The sequence below is a fragment of the Synchiropus splendidus genome, chromosome 12, assembly GCF_027744825.2.
Source record: "Synchiropus splendidus isolate RoL2022-P1 chromosome 12, RoL_Sspl_1.0, whole genome shotgun sequence".
In the NCBI taxonomy this organism is placed as follows: domain Eukaryota; kingdom Metazoa; phylum Chordata; class Actinopteri; order Syngnathiformes; family Callionymidae; genus Synchiropus; species Synchiropus splendidus.
Genome location: NC_071345.1, coordinates 16,603,210 through 16,629,887, shown reverse-complemented (window position 1 = coordinate 16,629,887; position 26,678 = coordinate 16,603,210). Strand labels below are relative to the sequence as shown.

The 26,678-nt window shown below is 43.3% G+C and overlaps 1 protein-coding gene across 2 annotated transcripts in view; it reads left to right on the top strand.

The window, feature by feature from the left end:
- The window catches only part of rspo2 (R-spondin 2), a 71,648-nt gene that overhangs the window by 32,969 nt on the left and 12,001 nt on the right, over positions 1-26,678 (top strand). Inside the window, exons 3-4 of one of the 2 annotated variants that reach the window (XM_053881320.1) lie at positions 6,179-6,322; positions 6,571-6,759. In XM_053881320.1, the coding sequence (XP_053737295.1) occupies positions 6,179-6,322; positions 6,571-6,759 (333 nt within the window). The remainder of the gene's footprint in view (positions 1-6,178; positions 6,323-6,570; positions 6,760-26,678) is intronic. The other variant, XM_053881321.1, reaches the window with a different exon arrangement.

Sequence of the window (26,678 nt, the reverse complement as noted above, 5' to 3'; positions counted from 1 at the left end):
CCCTAATTTATCACCTTGCCATAAAAGGCAACAATTCCCCGCTTTCCTTGATGAATTTTAAATGCACGGCTTGTGGTTCCAAAGGGGGTTTCCCCACACTGCCGAGAAAATGACACCATAATTAAAGCCAAAAACAATGGGAAACTATATTGGCCACAACATACCATAAAGCCATTGACAACTATATTTCATTCGGATTCCAAAGAGGGACCACAATATGTGATTCACAGTGGTGCTTTTTTTCTATTTCTGTCCGGCACATGCTTCTTTTGGTAATCTTGTTGCGTAACCTCACTATAGACTCTTGTCAAACTGTGGCACACGCACTGCTAGAGGTATGCAGATCCGCTCTTGTGGACCACAAGTGTGTCAAGGTCTTTTATAGAGATGAAGTACTTCTATTTACAGTGCAAGCTCTTTCTTAAATTAAAAAAAAAAAAGTATTTCTGTTGGGAGTTTTTTGCTATTACCACATTATTATTTTTGATGTCTTTGTCACACCGACTGAGTTAGATTGAAATTGTCATGCTTTCACGGACCCATGGGTTTGCCATTGTGGGCGCCATATTTGTTTTCGTACAAAATATCGGTGTTAGCCACATCTTGCGAGTTGTAACGCTCACATTTGATTGGTCAACGCATCATGGAAGAGTGCTGTTATTGTTGGGATGTCTGACGCTGTTGACAGCAAGAAAATGCTGTGTTATTTTCGGTCTTTGTTTCTTTAACATGCATGTAAAATATGGTGAAAAAAAAAAAATAATAAAATATATATATATATATCAAGGGATATATATGTCAAAGGATTTCCTGTCATTAAATTGCGTCTCTCGCATAGATAAAACCGTTCTGATATAAAATGAAGATGAGAGCCAGTTTCAAGCGTCCAGTTTCGGAGTTTGATGGGTACACTTAATGGTTGTCCTCAGAAGGTCAAGTTCTTCTCGACTGAGAGCGAGGGAGCACTGATGTCATACTTCACTACATATTGACAAAAAAAAGCCGGAAGTTTACCCTGTGATGGGGAAGTCTCAGCATAGGCTGTCAAGATCTGTAGTCCGGCCATATGCTACTAACTTACTGGAGAGAACCATCCTTCAAGAGAGAAAGTTTATGTGGAGTTGCTTTGGGAGTGAGGTGAAAAAAAATAACTCTTGAAGGCAAATGTATCCCAGAGAAACGCATTTTGGTCAACACCTCCGAAACTGTATACACCCCTAAAAAAAAATGGTACAAGAAAGCGAAATGCTGCCAGATTTTAAATAAATAAAAATGCCTTTCCAGTTTTACAAAAGAGCATTTTAAACATCACAACTCCTTTAATGACCACAATAATGTGCCGCAGGAGACTTTTCTTGTCAGTAGCAATTTCTTTGAATCGCCAGTTGTGATTTCTGTTACACTGCATTTTCTTGCACTGAGGAAATTGGTAATCATATCCCATTGTTGTATTTCGTGTCATTGCAAATCTGGGCTTTAACTCAATTGTGAATTGGCTGCACCTATTCGGAGACAGTTTTAATCCTACGACATATCTTGAGACTTTATTGGATCTGAAATGAGTAAAAGCAGCGGATCAAGGGCTTCGGGAAATGGATGCCAGGGTTGTCAGGAGTGCGTCATGAGTGTTTCAACCTTCGATTTGGGAGCACTGAAGGCTCCCGGCAATATATGTCATTCAGGCTTTCGCTTTCATTGTCTCATTTTGAGCCTGTGGGTACTTTCATCACATGGCCTGACCAACCAAGAAACAGTTGCTTTTGGCCGTGGTATTTATCTAGGGATGTTTAATCACCACAGCATGACTAACCACACTCGCAGTTTGCCAGACAATACAACGGACACACCAATCCAATCAGAACAAAGGCAGAGCCGGCATTCTTGAAGTCGTGTAATGGCTCATACCACTGTGAGAATATCAATGTGTTCTTGACCCCTGTCTGGAATTTATGTATGTGAGCACGCTGGCTGAGCCGACGCAGGAGTGGATCCTGTCATTCCAGTGACTGTGTTTCTTGGAGGGGAGCAGAAAGAAAGGAACCAGGGAGACATCTGCCATCCCTTTTCAGTCTCTGTGGGGGTTGTCAATTGACAGGAACATCACCTTTGCTTCACCTATCTGCTCTCGAGGGTATTCACAGATGCGCTCAAGTGGAAAAAAACAGCCAACTGTTGGAAAGAACATGGCAGCTCTGGCCTTTGCCATGAACTCTAGCCATCCAAAGCCCTACACGACATGGGTGAGTGACGGGGAGCAAGCCAGAGCTTCCAAGTCGGCTAAACCGTAGAGAGTGGGTCAGCGCTGTTCTGCTCAGCTTGGCAAAGGCTGGAAAAACAGGGCTCGTTTTCCCCTTCGCGTTGCCAGCTCTTTTACGACATGGACACTCCTGCTGTGCAACATGGGGTCGACTCAGCTCACTGGCTAATACTCATGATGGACAGTTAAGTGGTCTGACATGTCACCTCGAGCCCTGACATTCAGATAGTCATCACCTGGTGAAATACGCCAGCAAATAAATACACTTGTTTATTGAATAATACTATCTGACTTGAGCTGACATGAGGCTTTCAGAGCTCATGCTGTTCCAGTTCCAGCTCCAAACCACAGCTAAGGTTTCGCCAACCTGCTATCAGACTCGAAGTTGAAAATCAAACAAAGAAGTAACAGAAAATCGTTGAGGTTGCAAAAAATAAAGCAGAATAAAATACAACTCTGTTAATATATCCTCTTGTCTCATCTCATGAGAAGTCACTTAAACTCTTCAGTCATAATACAAGTGAGGACCACAACCAGATAATGATGATAATACGTTTAGGTCTCAGGGGAAACCGGGCCTTCAGTGGGATCTGATGCCCTCATTACTTCTCATTAGTTTCCCCGAGGCACCTCGATGAAGACTTTAAAGGTGGTCTAGAGGTTAATCCTGCGTAGATGATGAACTCGCTCCCCCTGTATCTGTTTCTGAAGCTGCAAAACAACATGTTGGCCTCAGCATTTGTCAGTGTCGGAGCATCTCTGCTGTTCCTGATAGCCCACACTGTCCCAGATAGCCTTCTGCCTGATAAGTGAACAGGGTGATCCTTTCCCGGCCCAGTCCGTTCTCAGATGATCTCTGACCCGAGCGGCTTTACCTCCCTGCATTCTGACTTTCAAGGAGCCACGGTGATGTGCCGACCACCTCATCCGTCTTGGAGAGTGACGGCACTTATCTTCTACTTGTAAAAACAAAACAAGAGATGTGTCATTGATTTACCTGCTACTGTTGGCCCGGGCGATTCCCTATTTGCTGTTGATGGTGTTTTCTGTTAATACCGGTGAATCGCACAGCCAGTGTGTGAGAGCCTTACCAGATGTTTTGATCCCCCTGCTGCTTCTTTTATTTGTTATTTGGGAGTTAAAAGTCTCTCAAGTGATGACAGGCCTGGGAAGTGTGCTTGGTAAAAGACAGTGCTGCCTCACAATTTGCTCCGTGATTTATTAGCTGAGTTGACAAATTGGACTTGCTTCGTATCGAACATTAGAGTGGTCAAAAGGAAGCAGAGAATCAGAGGTGCACTCTTGTTTTGAGGCTGTAAGGCCATCGTAAACCAGCCATCAAATATGCTGAGTGGACCATGGAATCTCATGTAGTTCAACGAGTCAGTGTGTTTTTAAATAAAAGTTTCTCCAAATTTACAAGAAATGTTATTAATGCCGCAGTAGGGGCTAATGTTACATTGGATTATGTTGTATTTCTTGCATTTAATAATGTTTACTGACTTGGATGTGATGTGTTTTACACTTCGTTGGAAAATAATGTGAGCATTATTTTTTTTGCCATGAACTACATAAACTTTATGAGCCCAAACTTCGGAAATCCTTAACTTTGAAATTGGAGGGACAGAAAGTATATTCTGGTTTTAAAAAAACACTGGAGTAGTTGAAATGGAACCGTCGTCTTCCACACTCAAAGTGGGTTACTGATTGGAGTTGACGGCGACAACTACTTTACTTATGATCACTTTTAGATCTTTAAAGGCTTGTCTCAACCTTGCTCTTACATTACTTGAATACTTGAAGCATGGCTTCCAACATCAGCGCACTTCGGATTTTCTCTTTCGGTCTTACTGATTTCCTCCCTCCATCCAAAGCCAGTAGGCTTTCAATGGCTTTGCATAGGTTTGACCGTAGAGGAAACCGGACCAAACTCATTCTTAGACTTTGACTGTGGACTGTAGAAACATATATAAATAAATGACTTGCTGAATAAATATCAGTTGCTAAAAGTAGCATTTATTGTCTCACCTGGAACCAGTCCTATCCCTTTTAACCAGACCTATACAAAGAGTACCAAAATAATATCACGCTAGAAATACCTTTAAAAGACTTATCAGTGTCATAGTATCCATGTCATTCAGCAAAATGTGTGTAATGTGAGTGTAATCCAGTCCTTGTCGACTTAATCCACTGGGAAAATATGATATATTCGATGACTTCTGAGCGCTGTGAGATGCATATTTAAGTAAGTCATTGTGAGCACAGCTTGACTTCACTGGCCCTATCTCGAACCATATCAGCTCGGCATGTGTGTGTTTGTGCTTGCATTTTTGTGTGTCTGTCCACAGTTTGTTTAGACTGGTTGGAAAAGCGTGAGACCAGAGTGAGTGGGCAAAGGCCATACTTTTGGGTTCAAAGAGGAGCGGGAGGGACCCCCTCGTTTAGCAGGAATGCTAAGGAGGAGGCCTGATGGTTTGCTGGAGATGGTGTAATTAAGGGGTGTGATTGTTGGAAGCGTCCCTTCCCCGGGCCCTTGAAGGGCCGCAGATAAAAGAGCAATGCTTTTGTCTGTTTGTCTTAGATATGATAAAGGCATTAGCCCAGAAATGACACATTGCTAGATCAGTGTAGAGCGGACTGGTGAATTGAGGGGGGGGGGGGGGGGGGGGGGATCATTGATGACTCACTCTGGGAGGCTCCTTATATTCGAGTCAGTTCAAATATCGCCTTCCCTGCGACGGTTGGCGTAATTTAGCCTTGCTTGACCTGCTATTAGCAAAGCATGATGACACACGACTGTGTGCTCTGTGTCTCGTGCTTCCCGCGGGTGTGTTGCGGATGGAGAGGCACTTCTTTTTTTCACTCACAGGCCTTGTATTTAAGAGTTCCATCATGCATTACCTACGGTGGCCCCAAAGGGCAAACAACAAACACAAAAGAGAAGCACGACTACAAACCGAAAAGCACATTTACAAAAACAGAATCGCAATTACAAAAACAAAATTGCAACCCCCAAAACAGAAACATATTCACAAAAATTGAATCGCAACCTCCAAAACGAAAATACATTTCCAAAACAGAATAGCGAAATACGAAAACAGAATCGCAATAACTTTGATGCAAACCGTAAGAAGGAGGGAACCTGCTATAAAGCCTGTTGTTGCTTGGACAAATTTTGCTTTTGTTATTGCGATTCCGTTTATGTAATTGCGATTCTGTTTTTGTAAATGTGTTTCTGCTTTGTGGATTGCGATTTAGATTTTGTGATTGTGATTCCGTTTATGTAAATGTGCTTTTTGGTTTGTGGTCATACTCTTCTTTTGTGTTGTCTTTTGCCCTTTGGCCGCCGTACCATCCCACCAGAAATGGTTTATCACATGCAGTGCCTTAAACAACGCTGTGATCATCACCCATTGTTCGCACTTTAATGAAAACCTCGCCTGCCCAAAAAAGTCTTCGGTGATAGAAAGAGACAGAAGGGAACTGTGCGGTGTGATAAGAAAGCATATTAGAAACACTATTCCAGCCTTTAATGGGATGTAATCTTCCTGTTGCAGCAGACCATTAGTTGAAAACATGTGAGCCTGTGTGTTTGTTATCCAGACAGTTGGATGTCATTGCGCTGTTAAAAAGAGGCCTGCAAAGACATACATCCTCTCCAGTGTGGATTTGAACGTTGTTCATTCATCTCTCTCAGAACAAGAACAGGAAGTAAACAAAGTTCAGACAAAATTGTTCTTCAATACACTTGAGACCTCGAGATGAACATTTCACAGAGCAGCGGCAGCTTTTTTTTTTGCGGTACAGACGGTATAATCCTTTCAAGAACCCCCCTCTCCAAACCCCACAGCTCTCAATCAAATCCAGATGAGAGTTGCTCCGACCCTGATGCGTCTCCTCTTTCTCTTCTTCTTCCTCTAGGGTGCAGGATAGAGAACTGCGAATCCTGCTTCAGTAAAGACTTCTGCACCAAGTGCAAGTCCGGTTTTTACCTTCATAAAGGGCGTTGCTTTGACAAGTGCCCCGAGGGCTTTGCCCCCATGGAGGAAACAATGGAGTGTGGAGGTATGTGGCGGAAAATTAATGGACGCTCTTGGACACTGAACTGTCAAGAAATGTGTTTCAAATGTTACTGTTCATTGTGTTCTCTGGTTTCCGCCTGCTTGTTTTGGTCGAAAAGGGCATTTCAGCAGAGACCACACACAAAGAATTTATAGCTTCTGAGTAAAAACTTGACCTGAGGTCTAGGATTTACTTCTAAATGGCACTCATCTATAGTTTCACGACACATCACTCTACCCTTCTCTCTGCAGAGGGCTGCGAAGTGGGCCAGTGGAGTGAATGGGGAGCCTGCACTAGAAGAAACAAAACCTGTGGTTATAAGTGGGGTCTGGAAACCCGGACGCGGCACATTGTAAAGAAACCACCCAAAGACACAATACCTTGTCCCACTATTGCTGAGTCCAGGATGTGCAAAATGGCCATGAGGCACTGCAGGAGAGGTAAGGATGTCACTGTGTTCTATCTTTTAGATTGAAATCACAAGAAGAGGGGAGAAGACATAGGCCCATTCTTTAGTTGTAAAGTCTCTTTTGCATCATCTCATTTTCCATCCAGGTATGGTGAAGTTTCTACTGAAATTTTCTTTAGGTCAACTCCGATCCATGATGTTTTACTTCGTGATGATTGCAAAACATTTTTTTTTCCCTCAACAAATCCTCAGAATGGCAAATATGGTATGGTCTATTTGAGCATCAGACTCTTCACACAACACTGCATGACTGTGAACTGTAGTAGTTTATAGTTCAATAGCACAAATTCAAGCATTTGCTCCGTTATTTGATTGGGTCAAGGGGCTAAGGGCCTTGTAGTATACCACCTCTGTTGCAGCAGGACACATCACTCGGTATGTGGCGAAAAATTTGGGAGTGCAAGGATGTCAGAAAATACAAACCAACAAAACACGGCGACGTTCCTACAACGGTAGGACTTTTGAGCATGGGGCAGCCTTCATTTTGCGAAAGTGAAAGACAACACTCCAGCACCTCTAGCCTCAAGAGATGCAAATGTCTTTCAATGCTTGAGTCCAACCTATTTCTCACGTGTTCCTCAAGTCCTTACCCTCTTTTTGGTGGTAGGAGTATGTGCTCACTCACATGAATCAGTCTGCCTTATGTATATTCCACCAAAGAGGACTCAAAACAGCCATTTTACTGTACAGAGCAAAAACAAGAGAGTACTCTGGGTTTCCATCATTGACTTGTAGCTTTAGGAGTTCCAGTCCATACCCAGCTCCAACTTTACTCTTTCAATGAATAGAAAGGGAAATCAAGCTTTTAATCCCACTGGAAAACTCGGGTCCTCTCTCACAGCTCCACCTGTCTCATGTAACCTTGAAAGCTTGCAGTCAGGCCCCTTTCCCATCGTCTGTGTTTTCAAGGTGCACTGTAGCTTATAACATCAGTATTTTTCCATGGCAGCCTCAAAGCCCTTTTTTTTCACCGAGGTATATTCCCCACCTCCCCCTCTCCCATCTCCCTCCTGTATGTATGATCCGCAGGTTTCCTCAATGGCAGTCTCTGTTTCCTTGTGTCATTTTGAGAGATATCTGCGGTGCACGCAGTATGCATGTTGGGCCATTAAATGAGAAGTCAAATCTGGATTTTCTCTGTGCGAACGCTGCTAAAGGAAATGTTTTTTTTTTTCTTCTGTAAAGTAAACGATCCAAACACACCATTTGAGGGGATGACTGGAGTTTGAAGCGCTTTTTAAAATAAATGTCCTCGCCCCTTAATGTGCTTTTACGTCTCTCATAAACTTTGGATTACGATAGGCCAAGAGTAAATATTTAATTCACCAAATAAGGAAGCAATTACAGTGGCAGATATCATGCAGGCTGTCTGAGAAGGAAAACTTTGTTTAACAGAATGGGGAAAATGTGCTATCGTTTGGAATGGAAGGATCGTGCGGCGAAGTGTTGAAGGAGTTAATAAACTTGAAATAAACCCAGTTGGTTTCTCATGTTTCAATACAACCGGTTGCTTCTCTCTGAGTTGGAAACTGTGATTCCATGGTACATTTAGCTTCGAAAGCCCTTGTCCTGTTTGTCAAAGTCTTCTCATCCCCCACGGCGCCTCCTTGTGCCTGCTCCTTGCCGGTGTGACCTTTTCCGCAGACTTTATGACCCTCTTTAATTAAAATTTGTGGGCATGGCTGCTGCAGTCAATTACCTCCGACACAAAGACACTGATACAAACTTGTTGGGAAGTCTAAATTGAGTGCGTAGTGGAGACATTTTTTTGCCTGTGGCAGAGTACCCTTGTCTGCGTTACGCAGTAGCGTAGGTTCTAACAGTCTGTCTTCATCCATTAAATCACTGAGGAGTTATAATGTGGGAATCAGGTTTTGTCTGGAAATACCTGTTAGTTGCCAGAGTGCAGCATATATTACTGACGCCCTTACTCTTTTGTTGTGCGTTGAACGCCATATACTCCAACAGCCACTGACTCAATACTCAGTATGGCTAGAGGGTTCTCTGTAATGTGTTCGAAAAGCCATGGAAACTTGAGTCTCTGTCTTTGTCAGTCAAGTCCAAATCCAAATCTGGAACCAAACGAAAATCCCAAACCGGAAAGAGAATTGAAGCGGATATGACAACACGTACCGACTACGGTGATAAGATCATGATGCGTTCATGAACGCCTTGTTGCTTAAAACTTTCAGAGCAGCCTTGAATTGGATATCGCCACACCAACCCTTGTCAAGACAAAAAGAAATAGAATAAAATTTCAGAGTAAAACAGGAAAAGGGAACACAGCATTTTTTCCCAGCATGTGGGGTGCCTCCGATTCCTTGTTGGGGTCGTCGATGTGTCGGAGTTAAACGACGGGGAAGACAAAATCAGAGTGAAAATTTAAAGAATTTAAAGTGACATTGAAGTTCTCACAGATGGGAGATAAAACTGCATGTTTTGGTGAATCTAGAAGTAAACAGATTTCTGAAGATTCTTTTTTGAACAGCTCTATTTAGACGCATTTTAGTCACGTGGATGTTGATCTAGCTGGCTCAAGAAAGAGCTGAGCTAAAGGGCAACTTTGTATAGTAGAACAAGTTTACTCCACAGGGTGGTGGGACTCTTGCTCAGGGGGAGTTCAGTCAACCAGGAGACAGCTGCTCCTCAACACAGCGAAGGTTCAGCTGAGTGGCAGGGCACCTTTATAGGTGGAGCCAGGACACTGATAAGACTGTACGTCTTGGTTGGCTTTGGAATTCTGAACAGTTGAAGGAGGTTTCTGCAGATGGATGAAAGATCTTCTCTGCAGGATCCTTTTAGTCATTTGATTTGAACACTGGGCCGTGTTTAGCTATTACCTGTAGTGAAGTACAACAAGGCAAAGTTGTGAGTGAGGGACATCTACAAATTAACCACTAAGATTTAAATGAACTAAATCCACACGAGGAAACCCCCTCTAAATCAACAAAGAAAAAAATGATCAAAGAAGCAAACACAATGCCTTGCATGCTTTGAAGTGTCGGTGAGATGAATAAAAGTCACACATGTATCAGCTAGTGATGCTCTGGATTAAATGACTTCATGATATCAGAGGACGGCAGCGAAGGGATGCAGTATTTATAGCATGGCTGATCCGATCGCCATGGCTTGCATTTCTACATCTCCGTATCTGTTCGTATAAATTACACAAATGCCGATATTGGAGTTTAATCAAGCTCCGCAAGGACAACGTGAATTTTCTTTCAATATTCCGTCATGTCAGGGATACTTGAGTGTGCATGTGAAACGCTGCACAAGGGAGGAAAGTCAAGTTCAGATAACGTCAGGAGACAAGGCATTTCCTCTGAAAACATGACGGCTCGGTAAACCGTGTCTGATGTGTTCCGTGCTGATACAATAGCCGTATAAACACCATATATCATTCGCACGGCTGGGATTTATTTGCCGTTCTTTTTGGTGTTCCAGAAATGTGTGTCCTGACTTTGCCTCAGAATCAGAAAAAATAGGCGAAACATTTCACTGTTGGCATAAACCAAACATCTGGCTAAATGTTTTTTATGTATTTTTTTTCCCCAAAACAATTGACAGTGTTTAAATTACCAACATGCCACATTGCAGAGATTGGCGACAGCAATGTGATCTGTGTTGGTGAACGTGGGTCAGACCCTGCGCATCTTTCCAGTTAAATGTGGAACGTCCTACTGCAGTTTAAGTTTTGGATAGAAATGTACAGAAAATGTGGATGAATCCTGGACAATGAAAATCGTGACAATGAAGTTTGACAAGTAGAGTTTGTCGATCGAATCCATTTGGAACTAGCATTTCAGTCAGAACATCAATGAGATTAAAGTGAATTAAAACCGTCTATCAAAAATATATATAACACAATGAACTCATTTTGATCAGGTTCTTTAGATGGTGGGTCACTTGGTGGATTTTTTTTATTTCTATGTTCTTCTTTTCCATTCAAAAAAGCTCCAAATATAAACGTGAAAACGTATCGAGGAAGGCAATAGCATTCACATTTAACAGGCACAACAAGATGAAATTCAATATTTCGGATGCCACACGTTCTGAAGTGAATGAGTAATTGGCATGCAAGTGGCGGGAAAGTCCGCCCCATCCTCAGCCTGTAAAGTTAATTTCACAAAGACTTGTTTCAAGGGCTTTGGCAGTACATTTCAACATTCTCACAATGGCACACCATGTTTAACCGCAACAGCACATGGCCGTGTCACTCATTTAGGTGTACGAGAAATAATTTCCTCACTGAAAGACCATAAAAGGCATCTTCTTTCTTGAAGACGTTGTTTGTGATTTTTTATTTTTCATTGACTCATAAATCCAACGGCCACAACATCTGACTCACGTAACCATTCTTAGATTTATAAAGATAAATGACACATTTTCAGTCATTTATATAGTTGAAGGCAGTACAGTGTAGCATGAGTTTGATGTAGTTATATGTGTTTGGACCGGTTTTGACAGACTAAGTGCGCCAAAAAATGCACAGAAATACGCATTTATCCATTTCACTCACAAACTGGATGATAAATGACTTCTATTTCAGTTTAAATTCTGTCTCTTGAGGAATGACGGACATTCTTGGCTGCATGGATGGTGTGTATTTAAAGCATTTCAACCGAGCCTCGAGATATTATTACATTATCTATTGGACCCCTGGAGAACGGCCCTGGAAATACTGACAACAATAAAGCAGCTGTATTAATAGCTGCGTCAGTATCTGCACAGACGCGCTGTGGTCCGCTGATGGGAAGAGAGGGGAGTAAAGGTTAAAGGGGTGATAACTGCTGGTCCATATTGATGCCATTAAGGAATTCCCTGGGGTGATTTCCCAGCATCCCCTGTCATCAGATTCACTGGTTTACACACGAAGATGTGTGACAAGTTCAACGGCTCTTCCGTTCGGATGCCCTGTGCTGCGTATCAATCCTCCCCTGTGTGCCTCTTGTCAGTCCTTCTCGCCCACCCACTCGGGTATTCTCTGAGAACAACAGCTGGCGTTGACATTGGCTGTTGTGTAAACAACTTAAAATGTTGCTTGTAAAGTGCTTGAGACTCCAAACTCTTAGTGTAATCCCAGATTTAGGATTTAAGGAGCAAAGTCCAACACAAACACATTATTACAACTCTAGCTAATATGCATCAAATCGGCTTACAGATTCTCAGACTGCGAAGATGTCTGACGTTTATGCTCCCTTCTATTCAGTTGGCACTAATTTAGTCACCTTTTGCTGAGATCCACTTAACACCTTTTGCAATATTTTTCTGAATTTTGAATTGCATGGAAGAACTACACTCTATTGGAGGCCATTCTTATTATTCGATTTGAGTCAGTTACTTCTTCTGCTCGTGTCTCTCCAAACTGGGACTGTTAAACTTTGCTGTTAACCAATAAATCCACCAGGGGGAGCAGCCCAGAATCAAAAGCGTACGACAGTGACAAACTCCAAACATGGCGACTGTGGAAGACGTATTGATAAAGTACCTCTTGCACAAAAATTGCAACTGAAAGATGGAAAATGCCTTCTTTGTGTCCCATTAGAGCTACATATCAGATAGTAACAGCAACACTGACCCCACGGTTTCTGGCGGTACTGCTCTGTTTGGTCCGTATCCGTAAGCTTTGTGGAAACATGCAGAAATACAGATGGAATGAATGCAGAGCGGACTGTTTGTGTCTGGATCCGTATGGGACTCGCTCGCAGCAGAAAATGACTCCTGGATACATCCATGAGCACTGCACTACATTTATTTTCCTTTTTGTTTGGACTGTACTGGGGATACAGCGACCAGAATACTTTGCATTATAATTGCCCTGAATAGACTTGTTTGCTGAAGTGGCACAGACGATATAGATGATGGAGTTTCTATTTTATTATCCTTTCTATTCGATAAACGGCTGGCCTTCTCATTTGGTTACCCAGACAGTGCCAATTGTGCACTCTGGTGGTCCGTGGCTCAAACCGAGGCATGGAAGTTTGGCTCTTTATGAGAATGTCCAACTTTCAAAAGTGTTGTTGGACGGCTCTGTACGAATAAACATTCAATTTAGCATTTCAAGACTCGATGAATGGAAAGAACCGGCACTAGTGCTACCTTTTATGTTCCCTCAAACGTTAACACGAGAGAAAGACTTTCAAGACTTTGTGGTGTTGCTCTTATATTGTGACTAACTCGATCCCCTATTGCGGTCATCAAGTCCCAGCTTGTAGGGACAAGAGACAGGGGCCACGCATAGCATGTAGCCAGCCTGTATAATGGCATATGTAGATGAATCAACGTTCATGCAGTTGCTCAGAACTATTAACAATTGTTTATTTCATATATGTATACTTTTGGACGGTTGGAAGCCAGGGAGGGAGTTTCTTCCCTTCTCCCTGGGAACCTAGACAAAACATGCACATGGCAAGATTTGCCCCTAGTTGGATTCAGTTGCAGTGAGGACACGGCTAAACTCTATATTCCAATATGTTTTGTAATATATGACTTCACCTTCACCTTCACCTTCACCTTCACCTTCTTCTTCCGCTCATCCGGGGTCGGGTCGCGGAGGCAGCATTCGGAGCAGGCAAGCCCAAACTTCCCGGTCCGCACAAACCTCCTCCAGCTCCTCCTGGGGGATCCCGAGGCGTTCCCAGGCCAGACCGGAGACATAATCTCTCCAGCGAGTCCTGGGTCTTCCCCGGGGTCTCCTCCCGGTAGGACATGCCCGGAACACCTCCCCAGGGAGGCGTCCAGGGGGCATCCGGATCAGATGCCCGAGCCACCTCAACTGGTTCCTCTAGATGTGGAGGAGCAGCGGCTCTACCCCGCGCTCCTCCCGGATGACCGAACTCCTCACCCTATCTCTAAGGGTGCGCCCAGCCACCCTGCGGAGGAAACTCATCTCAGCCGCTTGTATCCGCGATCTCATCCTTTCGGTCATTACCCAAAGCTCGTGACCATAGGTGAGGGTGGGAACGTAGATCGATCGGTAAATCGAGAGCTTCACCACGACGGTCCGATACAGCGACCGCATCACTGCTGCCGCTGCACCAACCCGTCTATCAATCTCACGCTCCCCTTTTCACTCACTCGAGATATGATATATGACTTCAGAGAAATGTAAAAAAAAAAAAAAAACACCATATTGACCCAAAAATAGACAAATGGAAAATGAAGTTGTTTTCCTTGGCGACTGGGTCTTATACCTGTACTATCCATGAGCGCTTGTGGGATTATTGATCCGACATGCATGTAACTAGAGAAACCCCTTATTTCTGCCGCACTCATCGGACGCCAGCTCCTTTAAGTCATGCGTTATTCAAGCTCTGACACACAGCTGGGACTAATACTGCCTGTCATAACTTCCGAATGTAGTTTGTGTTTACACAGTAACAGAAATAACTGCCCCTACTGGAGACGATGGCCAGTCTATTTTCACTGCCAGGAACTTGAAACCTTGGACCTCAGAGAGAAATACATTTGCTACACATCTTGTGTTTGGGCACAGGATGGTGAATCAGACTGCGTTCCTCTGCCATTGTAATCTTCATTTGTAAATAAACAAATTGGTATTGGTGTTTTTCGCACCAACTCTCCTAAGGACGTATTCAGTCTATCCGTGAAGGCTAGACCCCAGGGACATTTGATCGGCTGGTTGGATCCCTACCAGGTGCTGTCTGAAACAAGTCTGGCTCTGTGGTGAAACTGCAGCTCTGAGAACCTCCTGTTCCTCACTATTTGTCTGCGAACCATATGCTTCGAAGATGCATGGGGCATGGATGATTCAATTCCTCTCCAGAGGAAGGTCAAGCGCCTAGCTTAAAACACCAAACAGGCCACAAGTTTCTCGCAGTGCTTTTTATATAAGCAAGGAGTTACCGTGTGTGAATGCAAATGAATGTGTGTAACACAATTTCGGTGTTTATAACCTCCGAGCCAAGAAGTTTAGACTTTGGCGGATGATGTTATTAACTTCTGAGTGTTTAGCTGTGCACTCACCAAGATCTCATCTAAGTAATGGCCTGTGTTTGGCTTGGAAACCCACCATCCAAACACATTTATGATTGTGTTTTTGCAGCTTCTTACCAGAAGTGCATTTTCTGAAATAAGGGCACAGTTTCAACTTGTGGTTGACTGTATGAGGATATTCTTTTTGACTCTACTCTTTGGCCAGCTGGCCAACAACTGCACTACCTGAAGTTCTAAATAACATTTTAATCTCAATGAGGATACTGTGGAGCAGGACCTGTTGCTTGCCAGTGTCTTGCCAGCTGATATTGGCACTTTCAAAATAGCTTGTATTCTTTCATGCCTGGCATGTTGCTTGGGAGTAATGCTCCGTCTCCTACCATGGCGCTCACAGATGAATTGACGCTAAAGTGAACGCAGAAGTCAACATTTGTTCTCACGATGTTGACGTGCCATTTACCATCCGATGTCTTTCAAACCATCATCTTGTTGCTCTGGTCACCTCTCTTTCTCTTTCTTCTGCAAGGGTTACGTGAGGCTCCAGACCCCCTCGACTGCCTTGCTCTGGAATTTTAAATCAGGTAGCCACTGAATAGCATACGGCTGCAGTTGAGTGAGGGCGGTGATTAATAGTGATCTTTGGCCCAAGGAATATTACGGACAATCTGGATCAGTTCTTCCCGCCAGCGGGAGCAGAGCAAGGAGCATTTTCCCAGGATAGAAGGAGAGCACTAATTGGCAGCCACCCTGTCATAGTGATTATGTGAGTCTCACACCACAGCCTGTTGTGACGGGGGGAGCCACAACTTAATCTTCATTTAATAAGGTTGCTCCATAGGGGCTGACACAGTAGCTGTTTCCAAAGTCTCTGAAGCTTCTTTGGTTGTCAAGGGGGGGAGCTGCTGGCAGGTTGGGACCTGGACACCAGTCTGCGACTCTCCTAGTGAGCCTCCCTCAAATCCATCATCACCTGCTTTGTACAAAGTTCATTAAATGGAGTTGGCAAAATCGGAATTTGACAGCTCTGCGAGTAAATACAAAGCACAACTCCACGATCATTCATCTTTGAAACCAAAGCGGAGATGATTGAGAGGAGCTTTGGAAGTCTTGCTGTGTGATGTAGTGGGTATTAATATAGTTGCAGGAAAAAGACACATCAACCTGTCAGAGCCTTGGCCTGGTCTCCAGAGTTCTGAACGCCAGTGGCAGTTAAGGCTACACCGCAGTGGTCACAGTCGCAAATTAAAACAAATTCTCTCTCAGCCATTCCATATTTGTGAATCTCTGCAGCGGATTATTCTTTTATATCCCCCTGGGCAACAACTTTACCAGTTGAAAATTGATTATCTGGGCCCAACTCTCGACAGGCAATCACCACCAGCTTTATGGTGTGCTCCATAAACGAAGCTCTGGGGTTTTCAAGTCTGACTACCATACAATTTAGCAAGTTAATAGAAAGTCATTAATGGTCGTCTCTGAGGCTCTTCTGCGAAAGGAAAACATTCCTTTCCAGGGCGCGAAAGCATCTTGCTCGGAGACAGTGAGAGCGCCTTTGATTCACTTGTGCCCTTGCTGCCTGACCAATATAAATATGGCTGCTGTCATTTTTGTCTGCAACTGTCTTCCGAGGGCAATATTTGAAACACCCCATGATCCTGCTGGCTTTTATATGGAGAATCCATCGTCATACCACAGGCATGAGCCATAAACATGTGGAGGTCTTTCAAAGACCATGAAAGGGGGGTGGGAGGGTGGAGGTGGAGGGGAGGGGTCATTGGTGCTGACTGTGGCTCGATACTCGACATTATTGTCTAGTTGTTTTTTTTCCTAACAGGAGGAACAAGGAGTGGTGCGAGTTTTTTAAAACACAGTACAGTTGTGGTGATGCTTCGCTGCGTTTTGAAGATTCACCCATTAGATCAAAATGACTTGACATAGATGGTAGAACTGTCTAAGGATTATAGTCCACATTTAGTTGAGATGGAACAGAAACGATTATCATTCAGATTCAGTTTGACCGAACACACAAAGTTTGAAATCCAGCACATTCTTGCAAAGGAAATGAGGCATATGGAGCGACATCAACAGCCTCATCAAAAACAGACGTACACAAACAAACAAAGTGGCTGCAATCTGGATGGAGTGAGTAAAAAAGAAGTGTAGAAGGGAAAGATACCATACACGAGTGGAATGTTTTCATGTTCCCATGGTCCACAAACTGCAGCTATTTCCCCCTGCCGTGCGGAGTACGGACCGATATTGCCCATGACACACTGAGGGCTATAAAACGGACCCCTTTCTGAATGTTCTCCTTGATGGGCAAGTCAGTACCATTACACACTATGATTTTCTACAGCAGTTGGGACGCGCTGTGTCTTTATGAGGATGGATAGCAGCAGCTTGTAATGACGTCTTTGAAGTGAGTTTTGCATGGCACTCACTGAACGCTCCATATAACATATCTCAACTTCATGTTGACCTCCGATGGAATAGGCAACCATTTTATTTTAACCCGCCAGACTAATCCATGAGGTGTCGGGGGACTCCTGAACTTTCAACCGCAGCTTCGCCAAAGACAAATCAAGCGACTATACTGACCTCAATTCCAAGTGTTTGAACAGGTGGAGTGAAAACGTGCGGAGCCATGTAAATATACAGTCCCGGGATTGTAATTACTGAATTGAAGTTGGCCAACACAGTATTACTACCCTACATTCATTAACACTATCTGCCTGTTCAGTATATCACAGAAGGAGAGTTTAGCTTGCCCTATTTTAAAAGGCATTTTTGTGTTCCAAGTGCAGAGAAGGTATGTCCGGGGAACCACATGCTATCCCAGTTTGTGTTTTGTCGTCTTCCCACAGCAGACGCCAGACACCTCACAGATGTCTCTACACACAACAACAGTCCACATCAATCGCGCCCAAGCTCCAGCGTTAGGCACCTGAATTGTCCAGAACAAGTTTCCTAACTTTGGTCTCCTTCTGCTTACTGTCATGAGTTTACAATCTTTTGAACACAGTTTCACTCTCAAAGCGACAAATGGTTGCTAAGACAATTTGCAAGTCCTCAAAACGACCAAGAAACTATTGTTCGGATCAGTGTTAACCGACGTGCGATTGAGAATCCCAACTTCCACTTGGTCTTCCTGATAGAGCATTTCATTGTGTCAGTTATTTTGGCACTGAGGGCACAGAACCGTTTGAGCTTTCAGTATTTCTCACTGCATATTTGAATCATCCCAACTGGTCAGCATGCCTTCTGACAGCCAGACTTTCAGCTCCACACTCCTGCCAACGCTTTCATCTCCATATGCACCCCAGCAGGAAGATAAGGATGTACGTACACACGTGCGTTCACCTACACAGTGTGAGAAACACGGAAAAGACACCGCTAAACAATGAAACAGACCTCACAGAGAGAACTAGTCACCACATTATGAGCTCTTTTTTCAGCCGTGTTTCCATTCTCCTTTCCTGTCTTGGATTCGGATGACACTCTCTCGGTCACGTATCGCATATCACAGTGCGTGGTTGTCGGAGGAACAATGTGAATGCCACAGAGGAGGATGTGTTCGCGTGGCGCACATAGCTCAAAGCAGCCTGCACTAGTCCCCTCTCTCTAGTGGTCTGGCTTATGGAGAAGGAAGAGTTGAACCGGGGAACATCTGGCGCACAGTTGCACAGAAGCCTCTCTCCTCTTTGCTCCTCTCCTCCTCTTTTCCTCCCCTGCTCCATCTTCACCCAGCGTTCTTTTTTTTCCTAGAGATAACTCAGCTTTTAATTACATCTGGTGATTCAGAGAAAGAGGCTGCTGACCCACTCGCGTCCACGAATGTGGAGAGAAGATACAGACATGCAGACACAACAAAAGCAGCAAGTATAGACCCGTGGCCCTCGGCTGTGTGTACATCTGTGTGTTTTTCTGTGTGAGCAAACGGCGACAAATACAGGGGGGAGCAGTCTAAACGCAGAGCCATTACCGAGATAAGTAGAGGCCAGGCTTCAGAGACTGGTACTGCTCTCCCATCATCACAGAAAAGCTCAACACTGGGGTGATGTCACAGGTTAGCAATTTGAGTTCAAAGTTGTGACCTTACGTGTTTTCTGATGTAACGCACATCAACATAGAAAATTAACAGTATTTTTTTTGGCTTCAAAATGTCAATCTAGAAGAAGGATTTGTTCTCTTTTACTGGTGGAACACTTGATATTCTACAGGTTCTAGTGTTGAATCTAAATGACACGTCTTGTTTTGCTGTTGTACTGCTCCACCGGATGTTGTCCGACTAAAAATATCTGAAATATATGCTCGCTCGTGGTTTATACAGATTACCAAGACTTAAGATAATCTACTTAGTGTTTATGCATACATACATGCTGTAGTCAAACACTCATCCTCCACTGGGTCACCAGAGTTTCAGCTGAAACTGCCACTTTAGTCAGCTCAAAGTGATGACTCTAAAGCCGTTCAGGAAGTTAAAATGTCACGGTCTATGGCAGTGAAGATGGCAGTATGTTAGATTGTGATCGTCTTGTTCTACATATGCACCCACTGTCTTTGTTTTTCTGTGCTATTTGGATTCAACTGTATGACTAAAGAGTCGCTCTCCCTTCTGGGATATCAACATGTGCATTTAAGACACAGATTATTTGTTTGAACATGCTGTTGTGCAAATGCAACAGCACCAGGTGGAAATAAAAGACAGTTTGCAAGACACCCCCTATAGAAGAGAGACCATGCTGCTGTTCCCTCTGATGCATGTCAATGTGCAGCCTCATGTGGTTGGAATGTGTCAGCTGCTCCTGCATGGTGAAATCCATTCAAGCACCTCTGGGACGTTGTGTACCCGTCCATCCACCACAGCCACGTCGTTCATCCGGCTGTCCAAAGTTTACTGATGCCAGGTCTGGGAGAGAGTTCTCTCAGGAGAACAGTCCCTGTCTCAACAAAAAAAAATGCCCTGACGTTGTGGGGAGTGCACGTGGAAGCCGCACACACTACTGACCCTCATTATGAATGCCGACCTCCAAGACTTCATGAATATGAATCTTATTTTGTTCACTACACCTTCTATTGTACGAGGTACTGATTTTCAACTAAAATAGTCCAGATCTAGAATGTACTATAGAGTTTGCGAATGCGAGCACATATTTGTGGCCATGGAAGAACGCCTACTGAAAATTGGTTTCAAAACGTACTAAGAACATGGAGTGACAACCTCAAGAGTCTAAACTCAATTAAAATGCTTGATCCTTAAATATGAAGTACGGCAGTCAAATCAATTTCAAGTTGGAGTATTAATGTCGATTAGGTTGCTGCCAACGCAAAAGACTGGAAATAATGATGTTCGGAAAAGAACAGGTTGGTTACAGGTTAAAAGCACAGTGGCAGTTGTGCATGAAAACCACAGAATATAGTACTCAAAAAAACACATGTTCAGGAACCAGAGGAACGTGAATTGGCCTGTTTCAGGTCGGCATGTCAAGTCGGATTTGGGCACCATCAGTCCACCATTCTGAGATTTGCCAATAGACAGGAACCACCAGGGACCACCAAGGCCTCGGCCAGTCCCTTGCAACCACCTCTCTCCAAGATTGAGGTTGTACATTGCCGGCTGCCAGAACTGTCCAACATCCAATGCCATCTCCATGCCAGTGGATTACACTATAGGTGCCCATATGTTGGACTCATTGTCAGGACAGTATTCAGAGGTGTCTCTGTTCATTGAGGAGCATAGCTTCTATTGCTGCTAATGGTGCTCATCCACGCCGCTAAATCCATATTTGGACTTTGGATTTCTTTCTTTCATCTCCAGGTGCCTTAACTTTACTGTTTTTGATGGTTTTCTACACCAAATATTCAATCTTATAAGTATTTGGCATCAACATGTATTGCCCATTTTTGATATTCGTAACCCACACTTTTACAGGTGGGGCATTTTCAAGGGAGCTCACTGTATAAAGTCCTTGCACATGATTTCAGCGATTAGTCTACCAGTCCCAGACTGTGAACCGGTAAAGTATTTTGTCACATCGTCCTAAAATTTCTCGATTTTGTGCTCATCTGGCATGGCGGAGCTGAAAGTGTGCAAATGGTTTTTCTGTGGTTTTTCACGGGGCAAAACTGTGGCCATTTCTGTCTGGAAAGAACATCATGAGAGCAGGGCAAGAGACATAAAGTTGCAAACCATAAAATAAAAAAAAAGGTGAGGACTCTTAAAAATTGTTCCATAAAGGTGAAGGAAACTGTTCAGTTGAGCGATAATTACCTCCACCAGGGATCAGCTTTCACGTTATGCCAGACATCACACAAGAAAACCAAGATATGGACAAAGAAGTCGAGGGCTTCCTGCAAAGACAAACTGCAAACAAATTGAATTTGCCAGATGTGTTATTAAATTGTTTGACCCCAAAGTGATTTTGTTGATCAATATGTTTGTTAAGTTAAATGAGAGGATCATTTTTTGGGTGACTGTTATGAATAAATGACTAAAAATTCAGTCATACAACTCTTTAATGTGGGGTGGCACATGTATAGAGTTTCTCTGATCTCTTATCGTGGAACACCTGAAAGCCTGAAAACACGTGTTTATTTATTACTCTAAATGGTGTGTCTATGTGTGGGTGGGTGTTCAGAGGGGGTACCCCACCACTTGCACCAAGTTGCTCTGATCAATACTGCGTTTATTTTATATTCACAATTCATTACATTTTCAGCATTTGAAAAGTCATTTGCATGAGGAAGAGTTATAGCTCCGCCTCAACACACTGAGTGACGGACAAAAGTGTGCGATTCAAAGGTCATATAAACCGCAACATAAGACCGAGTGGGCCGTGGGTTGAAATAGCGATTAAGAAACCCCCAAAATTAAACAATATATTCTTTATCGTCTGGTTTTGAGCTATTGAAGTAACTTAGCATTTTAAAAAATACTAGTTTTTGTCGTTTTTCTTCAGGCATAGTGAAGCTTTTTATGTAACTTCAAGTTGCTAAACTGAGGTACTTTGTTTCCTCTTATCGCGTTCTAGGTCCAATTCTTTAAATTCTAAAGGGCTTTGGGTTGAAATAGCGGCGTTCCAGCGGAACTGTGCTCAAGGGAAAATCTTGACATGATTGAGTGGTTACTGTCATGAAATACAATCCTTTCCAGGTACCATATCCAATCTTTTCAAACATAAATACTCTCTCCCACTGGGTGGCAAGTTTCAGCACCGTGATCCCAACAGGCCTTGGGACTGCTCTTTCGGATTAGGGGGCAGCTTAACTTTGTCTTTGATTCGTTTTTGCTCTGTGTGCTTTGTCTGCGCTGCAGTAAGCAAACTTCTCCGTGTTGAGGTGAGACCCTCAAACCACTGTTGAAATTACACTGCAATCACAGCCGAACATCCAGAAAATATCTGCCATATGCTTCAAAGCCCCATGTTAGTGTTTTTGCGAGTTGAGGGATTATTGACAACCAGGGCTTGGATAGATGAGCTGAGCAGCGGTGACTCTTCATCTCTGATCAGATCTGTCAGAGCCTCTCAGCTGTCCGTCTGCCCTGTGTTTGACAAGTGTTTGATGCGAGGCAGGCCTTAGTGAGGATCAGAGTCTTCCTGAATTGGCCTCACTCCTCTGCCCAAACACCCGCAGCTCTGTCGATACATCAAACACATCCCCCTCCCCGTCCTCCTGCTCAATTCTGTGAACCTGTGAGCTATTTATATACATAAAAAAAAACAAAAAAAACATGTGCTGGATCATCACATGACACGGACCAGCGTGCCCTTTGAGAGTTAGCAGAACAATCAAAGAAAACAAAACTCTCCGACACGCATTGATTCCCTCATCACTGGCCATTGCACAGGGATTGCAGCGTGATCCTGATGGCCCCTGTCTCTGTTTTGGTGTCTAAGCCTGTCGGACTTAGTCTGGCTCCCAGCTTGTTAGGGTCCGGTCCTGTTTTGGTACAGTTGTGCTGCATGTCCAAACATCTGAGGGATTTCCTTGTTGAGATTCCCATTGGAAAGAAGTGGGGATGAATGGACTGCAGTTATTAGATACACCGACGGACTCTTGCCAGACAATTTCCTTCTAGATCCTCAGACTTTTCTATATGGGCCCACAGAGACCAGTGAGACACAGACCAGGTGGAAAGAAGAAAAATATTTTGCACGCATAAATGCTTTAAAATCAGTCAGTGTGATTGCCGGCTTGTATCCGTCTAACAGTAAAATATCTCAAAATGGTTTTCAATGACATTTTTGTGATACGTTCTTGGTGGGACAATGAGCAGATGAGTGGATTTTGAGGAGTGTCCTGAATCCACAAATATTTTTGAAAGATTAGATACACTGTAGAGCACTAGCTCAAATGTTCTCAGTGTTTACTGTGCGCGTTGCTAAAGCGAGTTCAGGAAGTTCAAGCTGCTTTCCAACATATGCATGTGTCGAATAACAAGTATTTCCAAGCTGACCGCTGCGTCCCAAAGTAATGTCAGTCTTCCATTGACTTTCAATAGGGTTGTAGGCTTGGGCTTTCAAAAGTTTTTGTTTTTGGTGAAGCCATGGGATGGAACTGTCCTCACCCTGAAAATTTGTCTGTGTCACGTGCTGTATATATATTTTGATATAGACAGTATGTACTGATGTATATCCAAAACCTCAAATGACCATGCTTTTCAGCATCAGTGCCTACTAAAGCACATACCCACATGCTTTATATACCAAGTAGTAATGGGTTGTTGAAACAGTTTGCTGATTTTCGCAGGCCACCAAATGGCACTGTTTGGACTTGAACAACTAATTCAATGACGGCTCACATCATTTCAAAACCATGAGCACAATCTAGTGGCTTCTGAAAATAAGGACACTGTTTCATCAGCCCTTCGATACTGTTTCATGATGCCTCATCTACCATCACCAATACCAAGAAACATCTACATTGATGTAGTCATAACAGTTCATGATCCTCAACCCAACGCGTGTCCGAACGCCAGCCCCTTTTTGAAACATCATGTGGGAGGCGAAGCATTTTACTTTACACTGAAATACCGATGTGTCAAAACGCAGCACAGAAGGTTGACTTCAGCGTCAACATTGGATGCAGAAGTCGCTCTCTGATGCCTTTGCCTAAGAATGTGTTGATATTTCAAATACAAAAAGTCTAATTACAGTATATGGATAGTCCATTTGCTCCATTTCACAACCAGCAAAATCTTTATTGTTCTGTTTTATGCAAGGCTCATAATGCTATTCAGTGAACTTTAGTAGAAGTTGAACTCCAGGGATATGACAGATAGACTTCACATTCATATTACTAACATTGTTGTACACTGTAAAACAAGTATGATACCTGCGGCAGAGTGGCCACTCGATTGTTCCACAATCCTTTTATAGCAGTGTTTTACAATGATTTCTTTATTTATTTTTGTTATTTTTTTGTGATGATGTTTAATAATGAACTAAAACCAGAGCTGAAAAAAAGGAGCAGCTAGAAGCCGCTGTGCGATATAAGATGGCTGCATTAAAAAAATGAAAAGTGCCGGATCAAGTGTCAATAATTTCCATCTTCAGACAAAGGCAGTACACTTATCTAAAAGCATGATGGACGGCCGCGATAACAGCCGAAGACATTTCCTGATACACATGGCAGCATGAGCAGATTATACAGGTTTCATATTGATATTGAAGGCATTAAACTTAAAGTGTAGTTCACTCCGTTTCTCTTCGGTAAACAAACATGGCTCACATTTGTGGTAACCTTCGAGCTCGAATGATCAATTTGCTACTGTAGATCGCAGCTTGTTCCCGAAGCCTGGATCTGTGGCCACAGTGTAAGCACTCCCGCATGTGCTGCAGCTATATTGAGCCTCACTTGGCTGTGTATACAACAAATCCAAAAACAAACAAGCCCACGCCGTCAGCGTAGCCCTCCCTTTGATAACGTGGAGCTTTATATTTTACTCATCAGAAATGAAACACAACATTAAGCCATTCATTAAAGCCAACTAAAGCAAATTATCCTTCATTTGCCCGAGTGCCCAATGCGGTGGGAGAGAGCCCTTATACTTAAGCCCAGATGTGTCGATGAGTCAGTCTGCAGATAGCTGACCGCGAAGCGGGCTGCACACTTCTCTCTGAGGCCGGCGGTTTCCGGGCGCATCAGGCCTCGCCGCCCGACCTCGATGCCTGGTCGCCGCTTCAACTCATGACACCGTTGTGTTAACCACTGCAGCTGAGCGAAGATCCATAGTCAGGGAAAAAAAAAAAAAAAAAAACGGATAATGATCGGTTATACACTCTAATTCAAAACTGTCATACCTCATTCGCTGGCACTTAAACACAGAATCAGCAGCCATTTATTTAAAAGCTGGAGATTCCTGGGACTGTTGCAGGGGGGCGACGACGTGCGTTCAACTTTTAAGTCTTTATGTTTTGGCAGCTCTGTGTGGAAGTGGGGAAGCCATAAGAGCTGGCAAAATGTCACGAGTCTGAATCCATATAACGTCATGTGATTTAACGTCTTTTTCTCCACGTCTCATAGCCCAAAGCAGACGTTTAGAAATTATAGCTCAACAGCCATCCCACTGTGCCAAAAATCTTTCCCGCGGCGCAAATATTTCTAGGAGTCAAACATCTGCTTGCAGTAGCTTTTATTCCGATCTCACTGTAAGTTATAGCACCTCATTTGGAGGTGAATATTACCCCCTTGATGAAAATCAATGTAAGTTACACGAAACATTCGGGGTGTTGTGTTTAGACGTCTGACTCGTCCACCGGTCAACAGGCTAACAAAGTTACATATTGACTCAATGTCTCACACGTGACTGATTTATTCGGAAAATAGTTGGATTTAAAGCAACTGAAGAGGACTTTACAGCCTCAACAGTTTCCATGAATGCTTAAACTTTGTAGCCAGTCTGTTTGACAACAGGTTAGCACGTCAGTATGTCATTGTAATCCAAGAGAATTTTGAGCTTTCCTTCAGTCTGCAGATACAGGCGCTTTCCTTTTGTTCCTTATTTCTATCTCCACACATTGCAAACACACATCGCCCCCTCCAGCTTTCAACACCCTAAGGTAGCTTATTACGTTGAAATATTCCTTTGCAGATGTTAAGTACGGCCAACTTGTTGCATTCATTGTGCAGCAGGAGGAGAAAATTGATGTGGATGTTTGCGGATCAAACTTTTTCTAAGAATGGTTACACATCATACATTTGAACAGACTAATCCAAGCCCAATGATAAGGAGATATATGCTATTTGGCATGGTTTCTGTAGTACCTGCATTCTTGAGCAGGAAAGAACAGTTGAATGTACCCAGGGCCCGAATCGTATAGTGTGTGTTTATAATGTGTGGCGATAGAAATAAGGAACAAAAGGAAAGAGCATGATTGATGGGAAAACGTAATGTATGCAAAGCCACATCAAAAAAACGTGTAAAAAAAGTGTAGGTGTAAGTCAGCCGACATATTGGAATAGTTCAAATTTAAGGTTTCTGGAGGTGATGACTGGGACCTTGAGTGACATAACAGACTGTGCTATGACAGTTTTTGTTTGGGGTTAAATTGTGCGTATGTGAGACAGTGAGTGCTCCAAAATAATTGTACTTTCACGTCAGCTAATAGATCAAGTGCGGAAGAGTTTGTGTCGGATACATTCTCAGTTGATGGCTTTGTTGTTAAATGACAATTTCGACTGAGAGAAGGTAGTCAAGATGGGTGGCCTAGAAGATGGAAACCCTGAGTTTCATTGTTTTACTCATGAAGGCCTGGTTCGGTCCTGAGAGAGTCGGTTTCAATAGTTGTATAAATAATATTTTCTTCAAATAAATACACCCAGGATTGATGAAATTGTTTTGATATCCATTGTTCCTATCTGGTATTTAGTTGAGTTCTACAAAACCTAACTGAATGGTAATGAGTCTGGCTACTTGTGTGGCCTAAA